This window comes from Erithacus rubecula (assembly GCF_903797595.1).
Source record: "Erithacus rubecula genome assembly, chromosome: 1".
In the NCBI taxonomy this organism is placed as follows: Eukaryota; Metazoa; Chordata; class Aves; order Passeriformes; family Muscicapidae; genus Erithacus; species Erithacus rubecula.
In genome coordinates, this window is record NC_136658.1 from 83,212,215 (window position 1) to 83,226,812 (window position 14,598).

Sequence of the window (14,598 nt, forward strand, 5' to 3'; positions counted from 1 at the left end):
CTGCTCCATGTCTTCATCAGCAACCTGTATGATGGATCAAGAGCTTGTTCCTAAACTTGCACTTGATGCAAGGCTGGTAGAGGGTAATGAACGTAACAACAGGATCAGGTTCAGATTTATATTCATAAATGTTGTGGGAAAAAAAGCATTACAAATATTTTCAGCTGTAAATCATAAGCTTCACAAATACAGCATGGAGATGAATTCCAGCAGGAGCCATCCCTTGGGGATACACAAGCTGAACAAGAGCCAACAGCCTCATGCTCACAGGAGGAAGAGGAACAGTGGCTGGGCTGCAGAAGTGCATGGCCACCAAGATGCAGCATGGCAGTCCCAGAACTGGCAAGGTTTCTGGAGCAATCCTATATCCCACCACAGTGCACCTGCCCCCCACATGTCCAGAGAAGGGTGAGCAGGATGGCTAAAATCCAGACTGGTAAGAAAACCCTGGTGGAAGTTGGGCAGTGCAGCTTAAAGAAAAAACGATAAAAGATACACATCAACCTCCAGATACACCAATGACTGCCCTAAAGAAAGTGAGCACTTCTGATCTCTTCAACAGTACTGGGAAGAACAAGAAGTGACAGACTCAAAAAGTGCAAAAGATTCAAGTTAGACCTCAGACTTTCAAGTGACAGAACAGTGAAGTACTGGTATGGATCCTGATATGCCCATTACTGCAAATCCTAAAAAACACATTAGGCAATCACAAAGAGATAACCCAACCCCTACCTTTTGCTACAGAGAGGTAATAAAAGGAGGTTCTTTCTAGTCACATTCTCCTTGTTGCTCAAGTTTTAAAGCATTCTCAGATTCCCTCTCTGAGGAATAAATACAAATTGAAGTAACATTTATGACTCAGGATACTTCAAACAGTTTCCATTGAGCTTAGATCAGTGACTTTGCCTTCACATGAGGCAAAGTCATTCTCATTGGTAATTCACAGTTAAACATGAAGAAAAGAAACTGATGTGGTTAGAGCCTGGGAAAGCATATCACACTGTTGAAACCTTAGTGACACCAGCACTACAGCTTTTAAATTGTGGGTTCTGCTCTGGAGAATTTCTCACATGTTTGAGAAATGCAATGGTATTTTTGCATCCTGAAAGAGATGGAAATTAGAAGTACAAGAAACCTATACCAGAAACTGTTGCAGCCTTGTTTTTAAACAAGAAAAAATAGTTATCATATGTGTTCCAGTAAAATTGTATGGCACATACATGTCTGCAAAAAATGACATTTGTAGGTACCAAACACATCAGCTCTAGTTTGCTTTTTATGGCAATTACCTCAATTAATGCCTTTATAATCCATAATTATAATCTGTGTCTTATCATTTCATTGAACAGCACCAAAATTGCATACTGACTTGTTTGATTCTGGCCATGATAAAATTTGTGTCACAGGCTGTGGGCCTAATCCCACAGTGTCTCTGAGTCCCATCCCTCCTCTGCTCAGCAAGATGACCCCAAGAGTCTCTGGAATGGCAAAGGTTTATGGTTTTCAGACTGTAGAACATACAGATCATGAGAGCACTGAAAATATATTTTTTAAAAAATAAAGATATTGAAGCAAGCCTCTCACAAAAGAAAGCCAAGCAAATAAAAGCCATCTACAGTGATTTCATTAATTTATCAGAGCAGGAATAGTTCCAATGATGTGTCTGTCTGCTTTCATTTTCACAGATTATTATTTTTTCCAAATCATGTACAAGAATTAACAATGACAATTATTAGGGGGAACGTGCTGAGAGGAAAGTAATTGTTCTCATACTACTGCAGTGGCTTCAAGAAAAAATGCAGCAAAAAAAACTTCATACACCAAAAAAAGTACAACATCCCCCCCCAAACCTGTTAACACTAAAAACCAGTTTATCCACTATTCAAACTACAGTCTTGCTAAATCACCTTACATCAAAGTGGTTGCTGAAGTGGGACAAAGGGCACCAGAAACAGCAACTTCTCCAACCACTGCCTAGTTTATGCAGAGGAAATGGGATTTTGGTATCTTCCATGTTTCCCTTTCTGTCATCCCAAATCACAGCACAGGTTAGAGAACATCTTGACCAGGAAATCCAGTAAATATATTTTTATCCTTCCTTCTCCCTCTATTCCTTTAACTTTCCTTTTTCTTCTTTAGTTGGAGGGAAGGAGAGAGAGAACCTTTTTGAATAAGTGTGTAGGATGGTTGCTCTTGCTTGTCTGCTAACAGACACACTACTTTTCCAAAATGCCACAAGATACTTACAAATTGATTCCCTGACAGCCCCTTTTCATAGCATATTATTAAGCTTATACTTTTCTTTACAACTGTAATTTTATTTTCTTTCCACTCAGTTAGTACCCCTGATTCAAAGACTATTTTGAGAAGTGACGATGACAAAAATTGGTAGATGCTGAAAAATATCTCCCCCAGGTTTTTGTTATATCTCCTCTGAATTTCACTTCTTGCATCTAAATTTTCAGCCCAAAAGCAGGAGGAGGGTAAAATGGTAAAGGAAAGGGGAAGGATATAGAAAGGGGTGGAGTTACAACCTATAACAGCCATATTCTACATGAGCTAAAGTACATATCCCTACATCTCTTGAGCCAAAGGCCTACAATGTTAAAAAAAACAAGTTACATACATAGTGTAAAAATGATGGTACTCTTGTATTCCAAGGATCTCGAGCTATTAAAAAAAAGCCTGCAAAGATGTTTATAGTTGCTCATCACTGTGTTACCTCACGTGAATTCTTCAATAATATCACAGACGAAATTATGGTGTCAGTGATTTTCCTTAATGTGTGTGCATAGGAAATTGCAGAGGAAGTCCATTTTACTGTTTTAAACTCCATTATGAAACTTTGCAAAAGTCTTAAGTTGAGCTATAGGCCCACCACCACTGCAAAAATGTCCCTCAGAAACAATAAAATAGCTACTGATCTCTCTTTTTTGGGAAATGATACCATGCATTCCTTATGTTTTAGTCAGGAAGCAACATCTGGGTGATTCCTTTCATATCCCTGGCAGAGGGAGAGGAAGGAAGAGCAGGAAAGGGCATGATTCAAGAGGAGATAACTGTTCCCCTCACATCCCATTCAGAAAAGAAGTATTTCCAATCAGCACCTTAACCTTGATGCCCCAGGCAAATTCCAGTTCGGGCTATTCCATCCTGCCCACCTAAAATTCCTCAAGACATCTTCCCTCCCCCTTTTTTGAAGCAACAAATAAAACACAGAGTTGTGTGTTGTGTTACCAGCAGAGAAATAGCCATCAATCTTTCCCTGAGAGCCAAATGCATTTCTGTAGTGGGAGAGGAATGCAGAGATGCATTTCAGGGATGCAAGGGGTAGAGCTGACAATAGCAATACCACAACTGTGTATTTTTTAGTCCTTAACTGCTTGCTAAATTGGCTGTGGTAATCACACTAGTGGGAATTCCAATTAATGTTTCAGATATGATCAAAAGCAGTAATTGCAGAGAACTGAAGGCACTAGGAACGTTACCAATATGTTAAGCAAAATAATGCTGCTTTTCAGGGAAGATAGAAAATATTTCTTGTTGCAATCTTCCCTTCTGTGAGAATAGTATTTTTGAAACTCTGTGTTGTTTAAGGGAGTAATATAAAGTCGAAAAATGTATCTTGCAAGTTAAAATGCACCTTTTGGATACACCATAACACATTATGAAGGCTCTTTTGCATCCAAGCAAACAAAGCTTTGAAATCTTACCCAGCTAACACACCAAACCATGAAGCCCACTCGTGAACCTCTGCTCATACAGCAGTTTAGCTTTTTACCTCTTGGTAATCTGAGTAGGATCCTGCAGGCCAGGGTCCAGCTCGAAGATTTCATTATCCAGCAGCCTCCGGAGTGTCACATCTGCCAGCTGCTCCATGATTCTGAAAGCCTCGGCGATGTTGAGGAACGTGGAGAAGTCGCGCTCTTTATTCGCTGTAGTGACGCGCACCGTGTCGGTCATGAAGACATTGGAGGTTCTTTCCAGTTTCTGGACCTCAACCCAAGGAATGATAAGTTTCACTGCAATCCAAAAGAAGAGAAACAGTGAGTTGGAAACTTTGCTTACATCTTTCAGATTTGGGAAACAATCAAATTCAGAATGAAATACAAACCAAAGAGCAGAGAGATTAGTTTTAATGGGCAAGACCAAGCACATGCTGAAATGTCTTATGACTGCAATCAATCTCACTCATTCCAAAAGATGTGTCATTTTTAGAATCTCCCCCTAATTTTAACTGTCTTCACAAGAAATGCTAGACTGGGGTGTGGTGCCTTTGTAGAACATCTGCCATATGCTGTGCTCCTATCTCCTTTACAAGTCATTCTGCAGCCTCACCACCAGAAGAAACAGTTCATCTCCAGAATACAAAGATAAGAGGGAAAGGCTTTGGGATCTCCTAGAAACAAAACTGTAGGCAGGTGGAAAACCAACTGCATACACAGTTACTTTAGCTTTTAAAATAAATCTAACTCCCATCCAAAAGAAAGCTCTTTTGGAGACTGCTATAAAGTGTAATTACTACTATAAACAAGACATTTAAAAATCTGCCTAGGCATTGGCATCTTCCCATTTTGGTTACTTTTTACTGAAAAGACGCACAGGCACATCTTGCCCAAAACATTAACTATAGTCAGATTTGTTTATAGAAAACAAGAAGTGTACAGCACTGTTCTCTATACTTAAAGCTCTTGAATCATATAAATACAAGTGGCAAACAGAATCAGCTTATTTTGGATAACTCCTGCAGGATGTTACTTGCCTCTCACATGAAACTCTGGGTAGCAATTAGGCTGGAAAGGACTTTAAAATAGATTCAATTTCTTCTTAACAACTGTTGGAAGCTTCCCCGACTGCCCTGTGCCAGTAACATCAAGACCACACCCCCTAACACCCCAGCTGGTCTCCTGATGCCAATAAAGCAATAAAAGGCAGTAATAACAAACACTGTCATATATATACACGACATTTGTCCAAGATCATTAATTACATAAGGAGCTACCCTCTGCAAGTTTTCTGTACTACATGAACAACAGCTGTCAAGATTATTTGCAGATTACATTTTTTCTTAATTAAATACAGCACAGCTGCATCAACATGCACAGACTGTTGCAAATGGTCATAAAATCAACTGTACCAACCCAGCCAAGGGAAGAAAGATTAAATAATGCTGTAGCAACAGCATTGCTGCTCAGGCAGGTCACAGCCACACAGGCTCTACAGTGCAGCTTACAGAAAAAGCACAACAGCCTGTAGAGGACCCAAGCCACTGATATAAGGTACAAAGTCTTCAGAAAGTTTCAGAAAAACACACATTTAATTAAAAAATGTGAAGAAACCTTGGTATGCCCTTTCAAGCTAACTGATGATCTAAACCTCTGAATCCTACAAATACTTGGAGGCTTAGATAAAAGGGGCCTTGCCCTGGAAAAAAATTTCCATAGAGTTCATAGTCAAATAAGCCACAAATTAATTTTATAAGAAGTTGAAAACAGGTTCTAATATTGCATTCCAGGTCACTTAACAAAAAAAATGAAACAAGAAGAAGAGAAAAGACTTGCCAGATGCAGAAGACTTAACACTTTACCTATAAAAGAGATTTGGCTATAAAGAGATTTCTGTCTACAATTTGAGGGGATTCTTCAGAGGCGAAACACAATTGAGAGCTAATTTTATTGCAACTCATATATTGGGTTTTTTCTCAGCATAGAATTGAAGAATGCAATAAATGTGATTTCTTAGCAATATTTACAAAACCAGATTTAACCAGATTTCATTTGTGATTGCTACCTGTAAAAAATAAAGGTAATGAATCACTTGTTCTGCATGTAATCAGCATCAGCTTCTCAAATAGTTAACAACCAGAACTGTATTAATTCTGGATTATTCCCTGTAACACAAATACTTCATCAACATGACAAAACACTAGTCTAGAAACAGAACTAATCTGCTTTATCACAATGAAGGAAGTAGGAATCATTTTGGCATATATGCTGCTTCCCACTGAGCTAGGGAAGTTTGTCTAACCAAAAGAAAATTCAGAGGGTTTTCTCACATTTCCATGCAGATATATGGGAACACAAAGACAATACAACTGACAACATTGGTGAATGAACAGTGCATTTTCCATGGTCAAAATAAAAAGTTGCAAACATGTAATTGTTTGTTTGGGATGGGTTTTTTTATCTTCATAATGAATCCTATTAAAGATATGAGAAGAAATCTCTTCTTAAACAACACATCATGATATTGTATTTCCATTATCATTTAACAAACTGTGGTATGGCATAAACCAAATTTTTGGAACCATATAAAGGGTTTTTCGCTCTGCCTCCTCCTTCCACTGTTATCTATCATTAATAAGTATCATTTTTTCTTTGTGTCCTTTGGCAGACTGGCTATCCCAGATTTAATGACAGAAAACATCCAATGATAGTAAGAAATAATGATTGACAAAGGATAATATTTAATACTAACCAGAGAACAAGGAGATTAAACAAGAACTCATATATCTAGTATATATCAAGAAATTTCATTCTACTCTTCACAGCAAAACTCAACTTTTATTTTTAGAGTGAATAACAAACTTAGCTACATTTCGAATATAACTCTTCCACTTTTTGCTGGTATGACAAAATAATTGGCTTGAAATAACACAAGGGAAGAAAGGATCTGCAGCTCTAAGCATGTCTTTCTATGTTTTCAGTCTTAGAAACTCTTAGTTACTATATTTCTTAAGATGTGCTTCATTTTTAAACCCACAGCTATATCTCAATATTAAATTCAGATGGAATATGGCAAAATTTCCTAATTTTTATAACTGGCAAATATTGCTATACCTACAGCAGTATGGGTTTGTACTGCTAATATGTTCCAGCAGGATAAACAGGCTTTAAAAAGCTAGAGGTTCATGCACAATTTCGCTAAACAGAGAAATGCTATAGAATTTAAATGGCTACATTCATTTTTACCACCTCATCTGTTACTTTAATTTTTATCTCCTAATATCTATTCTGACAGGCTTTTCATTCACACAATTCTTTCTCCATAGAGGAACACCATAAACAAATCCTTAGAACTTGCTGAACCATCTGAAAGTCTAAAAAGCCCCAGGACACACTTCTTGTGACCTTACTGCAGTGCCATTCAGAAACACAAACAAATCCCTAAATCACTGTTCTTTCCTTAAAAGCTCTGAATTTTCACCTGGTTCTTCAGGGCACATTCCTTTTAAGTTTCCTGGGCTACCTTCAGGCAGGCAGCATGACTCAGGCATCCCTGGTCCCACCAGCCCTTCCCCTATCACCCTGCAGCAACGTGGTGACTCTGCTTCCTTGCCTGTGGGAGGGACCCATCCTTACTCACTGTTTTCAGCACTAAAACCCCTTATTTTAGAACTTGTAGGAGGTCTGCTGCATCTTAAGGTTGCCTCACCGTGTCAAAAAGAAAAACCAACTATAGTAACTATGTCTGTGTGCTCTTGCAGTGTCATTTTTATTACTGGATTCATATTAAAATACGAAGGCTAAAGCGAAAATTGAACAACTAAAAACTCAGAAACTAAACTTCAGAGGTGAACTAGGCTTTTCATAAGAACCCTGGCTATTCTTGCTTCTAAATGTAGTAACATTTATATCACTCCCAGCATAAGATTTCTTATGCATTTACACTTACACTCTTTGCCCAGGAAGAAGGAATAAAAACAAAGATGATTGATGCTCAAATAAAGCCAGCCTTGCCGAGGAACTTTTCCTTTCCAACAGCAACAGGAATAATAGGTGATCAACTTCTCTGCTTCAGGAAAATTAAATCTGGATTCAAATTTCACCAGGGCTTCTCGGAACTTCTCGGGGTCTTCCTCCTGCTCAGCAAGCTTGCTGCTCGTTTCCTCTGCAATCAGTGCCTGAGCCCAGAACAAGACCATGTATCAGGATAAAGCTACAGCACACACACTCAGGCAAGTTGCTACAAGCTACCCATCCAAATTTTAATAATGCAACAACTTCTTACAAAGAAATTCCAGTCAACTTGCAATTTTCACAAATGGAGAAGTTTCTCTGGTGCTTGCATCTCCCATGTATTTTGAATGATCCCAAAGCAAGAACTTTTGGGGCATTCTTTTCCTTTTATCTAGTTTGTTCAGTGAGTCTGGCAGAACCATATCTCTGCACTTTCACTATGGCTTATGAGTGCTCTTATTTTGTATATACAGAGAAAAAGTAGAGTACCAGCTGTGTATACTGACCAGTACTATTTAGCTATGAAGAAGCAAAGCAGTCAGATGTGTCAGTAACTTGAGAAATGCTTGGAACCATTACAAACACAGTTTCGAGAACATCTACATAAATATAATTAGGATTTCAGATTTTTAATAGTGGTATTACAACAAAGGAGGTAAGTATGCATTGCACAGTGCAGACAAATAAGCCATATGTTACAGCACCTGGTATAGTTTGCAATTACCAAGGAGTCCTAATACACTAGAAGTCTACAGCAGGTACAAGGGTCCAAAACCTGGATTTAACATTAACTAATGAAACCTGAAGAATTTTAAATATGTGTTGTGTAACAGGTAACAGGCTGTCACTGTGTTTTATCAAGAGAGATTAATTGTATTTGGTATTTCAGTGTACTTAAGACAATATGCCTTTTTTCAGAGAAAGTGGGATAGAAACTAGGATTTGTACAATGATGTTTTGGTTTTGTCCTCTTCTTCCCCAGATTCAGAATCCATAGCAGCAAAGTTAAAATTCACCAAAGACATTATGTTGCCACAAAATTCCCAAACTGGAAAAGAGGCTATGGAGGGAAGAGCATCCCACTAAAATTCTTAGCAAGAAAAATAGTGGGATCTGAGGTACACCAGTGAACCCACACTCCCACTAAGCCATCACCAAGCTCCTCTTAAAGTACGTATTTAATTAAAAGCAGGGCTCAGGACATCAGATTTTCTACATTGCTTACCACATGCCCTTGTTATTTTTAATTTGATTTATGGTCACAAAATTCCTTTACTCTTAAAATTCTTTAACCTTCCAGAAGGATACTCATTTCTCCAACCCTGTGGCAAGTCAGCAGCTTCATGTACTGGCCACATCAGGTGCAAGAGCCAATAGAAAACAAGCAATATTTATATGGTCAAAATCAAGGATAAGTAACAACAACTTCATGACATTCCTCTAATAAACCATATGCAATCGGGTAAGGGAGGGTGAAAGTGAGACAATTTTCTTACCTTCACTTTCCCTTTGACAAAACTAACAATATCTTCTTTATTGTCAAACACAGACAAAGTATGGAGCAAGTTTTGTTCCAGCCATTCCCAGTGCTGGTTTATTTCCTCTGCAGTGGCACCTAGAAAGCAAAAAATAGTATATTGAAACTAATCCTATAAAATAAAATTGAAAGAAGGGGGGAAGGGGAAAGGTAATAAAATGCACTATTTCATAAATTCATTATGAGAAATTGAACTTTCAACCTCAGAATTCTCAGTAGCAAACAGGTCAAAAAGGTCTCATTCATAGCAGCATAGTTAGAGAAAAACAAAATCCTCATTGTTTTAGAGAATTAGTTTTAGTGCTTTTAGTTTTATCTTCTCAAATGCTCTCAGCCAGCAAATGCTGCATTAAAAGTCAAAGCAGCAAAAACAGCAAACCTTCATCCTGAGCTGCTAGACTGCAGCTTATTCTGACATGACGTTCTGTAAGTGACCACTGGAAACTTCTGATTAATGCCCTGCTCCCCAAAGTCCCTGATCTTCCTCTCTCCCTCCGTCAATACACACAAGCACACAAACCCCACACACAAACACACGCACAGCCTTTGAGAGGAATACAAAGCCCTCTATAAAAAATAAAATCCCTTAAGAGTTTGGTTTTAGAACCTAAAGGTTCTAAAGGTTCTAAAAGAGCATATTTCTGCAGTTTGGGGAAGAAATAAAGCAAACAGAAATCTTTGACTAATACAGCTTTCCAAATCTTTAAAGCTTCTTTCTCTAAAGATCTGAGGGGTTTGCTGGTTCTTTAAATGTAACGTCTTCACACTAACTCCAGAAATAATTCACTCATTATCAATTTGCTTTGGCTCTTTCTGCTTGAAACTGAATCGTCTCTGTATGACACAATGACAGAAAAGCCATAGCAAGATGGGAACCATACAGGGCCACCAAGGGAAAATCTAGCCCCTCCAGATCTTACTGGTCAGTAATTAGACATTGTATGTAAAAAAGTAAAGGCAGTATAAATTGCTTCTCCTAGTGCCTTGCTTGTGAAAGAAAGAAAAGAAACAGCTGTATGAAAGAGACATCCAAATCACACATGAATTTAATAATAAAATTATACTCAAACAGAAGACCCATTATCTCAAGATTTGTTTTGTGTGTACATTAGTGACGCATTATGTTGCCTCACAACAACAAAAAATGATAAATTTAGGTAAGGATTTTCCACTTCCCTCTGCTCTGTTTTCCATGCAGAATGCCAACTGGCAGGGAAACCTTCCAAGCTTTAACTTCCCTGACAGGAAGGTCTTGTAATGGAACTTCTTCAATATCATTAATCAAGGTTAAATTTAAATTTTAAAAAAATCATAAAATTAGAGACACTTAAAAGCCCTTTAGCTCAAGAAAACAAATTATATAAATGTTTAAGAACACCAGAAATACAGTAATTTTATACTGAAATGGCTGCACAAAGCAAATACTGAGTCAAACTTTTATTTCTGAGTAACCTAAAAGATACCAACTGTATGGACAAGCTGTTGGGCTGCCTATTGTGAAATAAGCTGTGAGTAAGATCCCTTCCATAGTAACATTCACACTACTGGGACTGCTCAGAGCCCAGGCAGCTGCTAAATCCCACAGGGGCTCCTGCAATCCTGCCTCCAGGGTTTCTGTTCAAATACCAAAAGATCATTTTTGCCCTTTCATTTGGTCAGACCAAGTCAACTTTTTGAGCCCCTCTTCCCTTCTAATTTCTATTTTTGTAGTTTAAAGTTGTCCTGTGATTTGATCCAAGCATTGCCAATTGCTTATTTCCATTCCTTATTCTTCTACCCATCTTCTTCACCTGCACATGCCAACTGTTTTGTCTAACCACTGCCTCATTCCTCAGAATCTTTTCTTTAGACCCACTTCTCAACAACTCCTTGCTCTACCTCTCCTAAAACCAACTTTGCTTGACTGGGATTTGAGTTTCTGTTTTGGCCAAGAACCTCCTGGAAAATTTCAAGTAGCTCTACACAGGGGGTGAGGTTAGCCTTTTTTTTTTTTTTCCTGTACTGGTATAACATAATTAAAACAACTCTGCCAGAACAGCCAAGCAGGGATCAGACTTCCTAGCACCCCTCTGAGATTTGCAAATGTCTGTAACACAGATCTGACCCTTATGCATATATTATCATTTAAGCCTACAGCTCCTGGAACCGAGGACTGACAATACACAATGCAAAATGTCATTTTAATTAACTGCCTGATGACATGATGGCTATCCACAACGAAGTTACACTGGGAGACTGGAAGGAGTTCCTGGAGCTGCTCCTTGTCCTTGCTATACAGCAGCAGGAACTTTAATTTGACTCACTGCTCCTTGCAGAGCCAGTAAGAGACTCCCAACACCAAGTCTGTATGCATGAAACGCCTCGTTCAGACAGGGCAGAGCTGGGTGAGCAGCAATGGCCATTTCTGTGTGGGAATGTCTTTCTCCAGCCTCCCAGAAGGGGTTGATGGGGTGATGCTCCTCTGACTCCTATTGCCAGCTCTCCCCTGGACACTCATGTCAGGGTTTCACAGCAGCAATATTAATCACAAACAGCTTCTGCTGCCATGGTTCTTTAGTTCTGCACAGCTCTGGCAACTGTGTATGTTCTATCCATGCAGCACACAAAACAGACCCCTCTGCTTTCTGCTCTACAACTATAAATGTCATTTCCTCAGGGATGAGCACCATTCAGAAGAGCTAAAGAGAATTTTAGAAAACATGAATCGTGTAAATTTGTCTCAGCAAAATCCTTAGCCATTACAACCCAGCAAGATTTTCATTTGTAGTTCCTTCAAAAAATAAAACAAAACTAAACAAATTCTGTGTGCAGTAAAAGTATAGGTGGAGCAAGGATCAGCCCCAGAAAGTAGTATTGCATATGTTCAAATAATCAAGGTCATGAAAGCAACTCTTTTCCAGTGAAAGCTACCTGATTTCATCACAGGACTGTAACAGCATGAAGCTCTTAAATTTCCCCATGAGATGGCATTACTTAAATACAAAAAGGAGGGGAGGAGGGATAGAAAGCACAGAGCAATTGCAAAACAAAGAAAACCTAGCCAAAACAAAAATAGCCCAAATAGATTTTACACAAGCTTCGTCACACACACATCTGACCCAGGGAACAATTCCCAGTATTAATGGGGAACACGCAGAGGGACCTCTGCTGAACCAAGGAAAAATTGATGGATGAGCATGTACAGAGGAAAGGGTTAGTGTGAGTATATAAACTGACTCTTCCATTTAAAGGACTACTATGTCAAACACTATCAATGACATGCCAACATTTACATTACCTAACTATTGCATTACTTGATCTGTATAAGAAAGAATAGAATAGGATAGCACATTTTCAGTTGGAAGGGATCTACAACAATTACGGAATGGGAAAGGCTGGAAGAGACCACAATGGGCTATCAGGTTCAACCTCCCTGATCAAGCAAGGTTATCCCTGAACACATTGAACAGGATTGTGTCCAGATGGTTCTTGAAAGTCCCCAGCAAGGGAGACTCTACGACCTCTCTGGGCAATCTGTTCATCTGTAACAGGCCCACATTATTCTTTGTTTTCCTTTTGTTTTTGATGCGTATCACAAAGCTCTCCAGGTTTTCCTTGAAATCCTGGGAATCATCTAGTGCAACTGCCTGACCACTTCAGGACTGACCAAAAGCTGAAGTTATTAAGAACATTGTCCAAATGCCTTTTAAATATCAGCAGGTTTGGTGGGACATCAACCACCTCTCAGAAGGAATCCCATTCCAAGATCTGGCCACCCTCTCATTAACAAGATGCTTCCTAATGCTCCCCAGTCACAGCTTTGAACCATTCCTAAAGAAAAACTGCTGTAAATATCAATGCTAGGATTTTTTAGATGGCAGCAGAAGGGATAAGAACAGTCCTGTACACTGGCAAAGCAGCAGTAGGATGAATGGAACTTCAGATGGCTTTTACTGGGTCATGGCAAGATCACTGCATTTCAATAACACCTTCCTGAAGATCAACTTGACTTTCAGAAGTTGCAGAAACATTGCAAAAGGGATTAGTGCACAGATTAGATCAGGAATTTGACATTTCCTCCCTCTCCGAGAACTTTCCCTCCTAAATCTTCCAAATGTTCCAGTTATATTTCATTATAGCAAAGTGTGTGAAGACATTTCACAGTAAGCAAGTGAAAGACTAGGCTGGTAAAAGCCTAGACTAAGTAGCTTCTTGCTGTAAGGGATACTACTACCATAGTGTAAGATATGCATAGGAACAGAACCACACCACTTAGCAACAGAGAAAATTAACACAGCAAACCACCCTCAGCTAAACAAGTTTTTCATTGAAACTTAATGTTCCTAGGTAACACTTTTTCAGTGATTTTAACCAGAAGTTAATTTGGTTGTTAAACAAGCTTTCCACATACACACAACTAGCTGGGGTTACCTTGAGCTTCCTGGACATGCAGACATTGACCATGCTCAGAATCAATTTGGGGTTTTCCATCTGTGACTCACCAATAGCTATGGCCCAGTAAACTTCTGATCCATTCAATAACTCACCACATGCAATGGCAGAGTAAACCTGTGAGCCTGGAACTTGGAGTAGAATTCGAAAGGGAGCAACGCGCGCGTTAGAGTCTAACACGGCATCCAGGGCACCAACCAAGCGACCTGCAAACAAAAAAGGGGGGAAAGAGGATTAACACAAGTTTTCACTTCTGTAGCCTAAAAGTTGCTTCACATTTAAAGCCATAAAATTAAAATACAGAATATAATGGCAACATTTCTTCCCCAGTTTTATGCTGTGCTTTACAGGTGCTCAGAATGCAAAAGGCAAACCAGATTAGAAGATCAAAAGCATATAGAATGCTCTGCATTTCTGGTTTTGCCTCATATATATGTATATAACCACAGAACTGAAGTGGAAAGACCTGAGGGCATCTTAAGAAGTTACTGTTCCAGCCCTGCTCTGAAGTTGGATAAATACACCTATGTAAGTGGTGATTGGTAAATACACCTGTAAGTGGTGTTTGTCTAACCTGTTCTTCAAAACCTGCCACAGTCAAGATGAAACAACTTCCCCAGGTAGCCTCTTCCACTATTTTCATTAAATATTGTTACCAAAAAAAAAAAAATAACCAAACCAAAAAACTGAACAAAAACAAACCAACCAAACAACCCAACAAAACCGACCAAACAAAACACAAAATAAAACCAAACCAAAACCCAAACAAACAAGTCTAGCACAATCTTAAACTTTCTTGCTATAAATTAGTCTTGCTCCTTGGAACATGCAGAGTAATTGGCCACATGCATTTCTGATATTAATGTTCAACATAATGAAAAAATAACATCG

The 14,598-nt window shown here is 38.8% G+C and overlaps 1 protein-coding gene across 4 annotated transcripts in view; it reads right to left on the bottom strand.

The window, feature by feature from the left end:
• Positions 1-14,598, bottom strand: part of TBC1D8 (TBC1 domain family member 8) — a 46,811-nt gene that overhangs the window by 20,534 nt on the left and 11,679 nt on the right. For 3 of the 4 annotated variants that reach the window (XM_079309495.1, XM_079309493.1, XM_079309492.1), the window contains exons 2-5: positions 13,758-13,913; positions 9,236-9,354; positions 7,675-7,903; positions 3,782-4,022 (exon numbers count right to left, since the gene is read on the bottom strand). In XM_079309495.1, coding sequence (XP_079165621.1) covers positions 3,782-4,022; positions 7,675-7,903; positions 9,236-9,354; positions 13,758-13,913 — 745 coding nt within the window. The remainder of the gene's footprint in view (positions 1-3,781; positions 4,023-7,674; positions 7,904-9,235; positions 9,355-13,757; positions 13,914-14,598) is intronic. The other variant, XM_079309494.1, reaches the window with a different exon arrangement.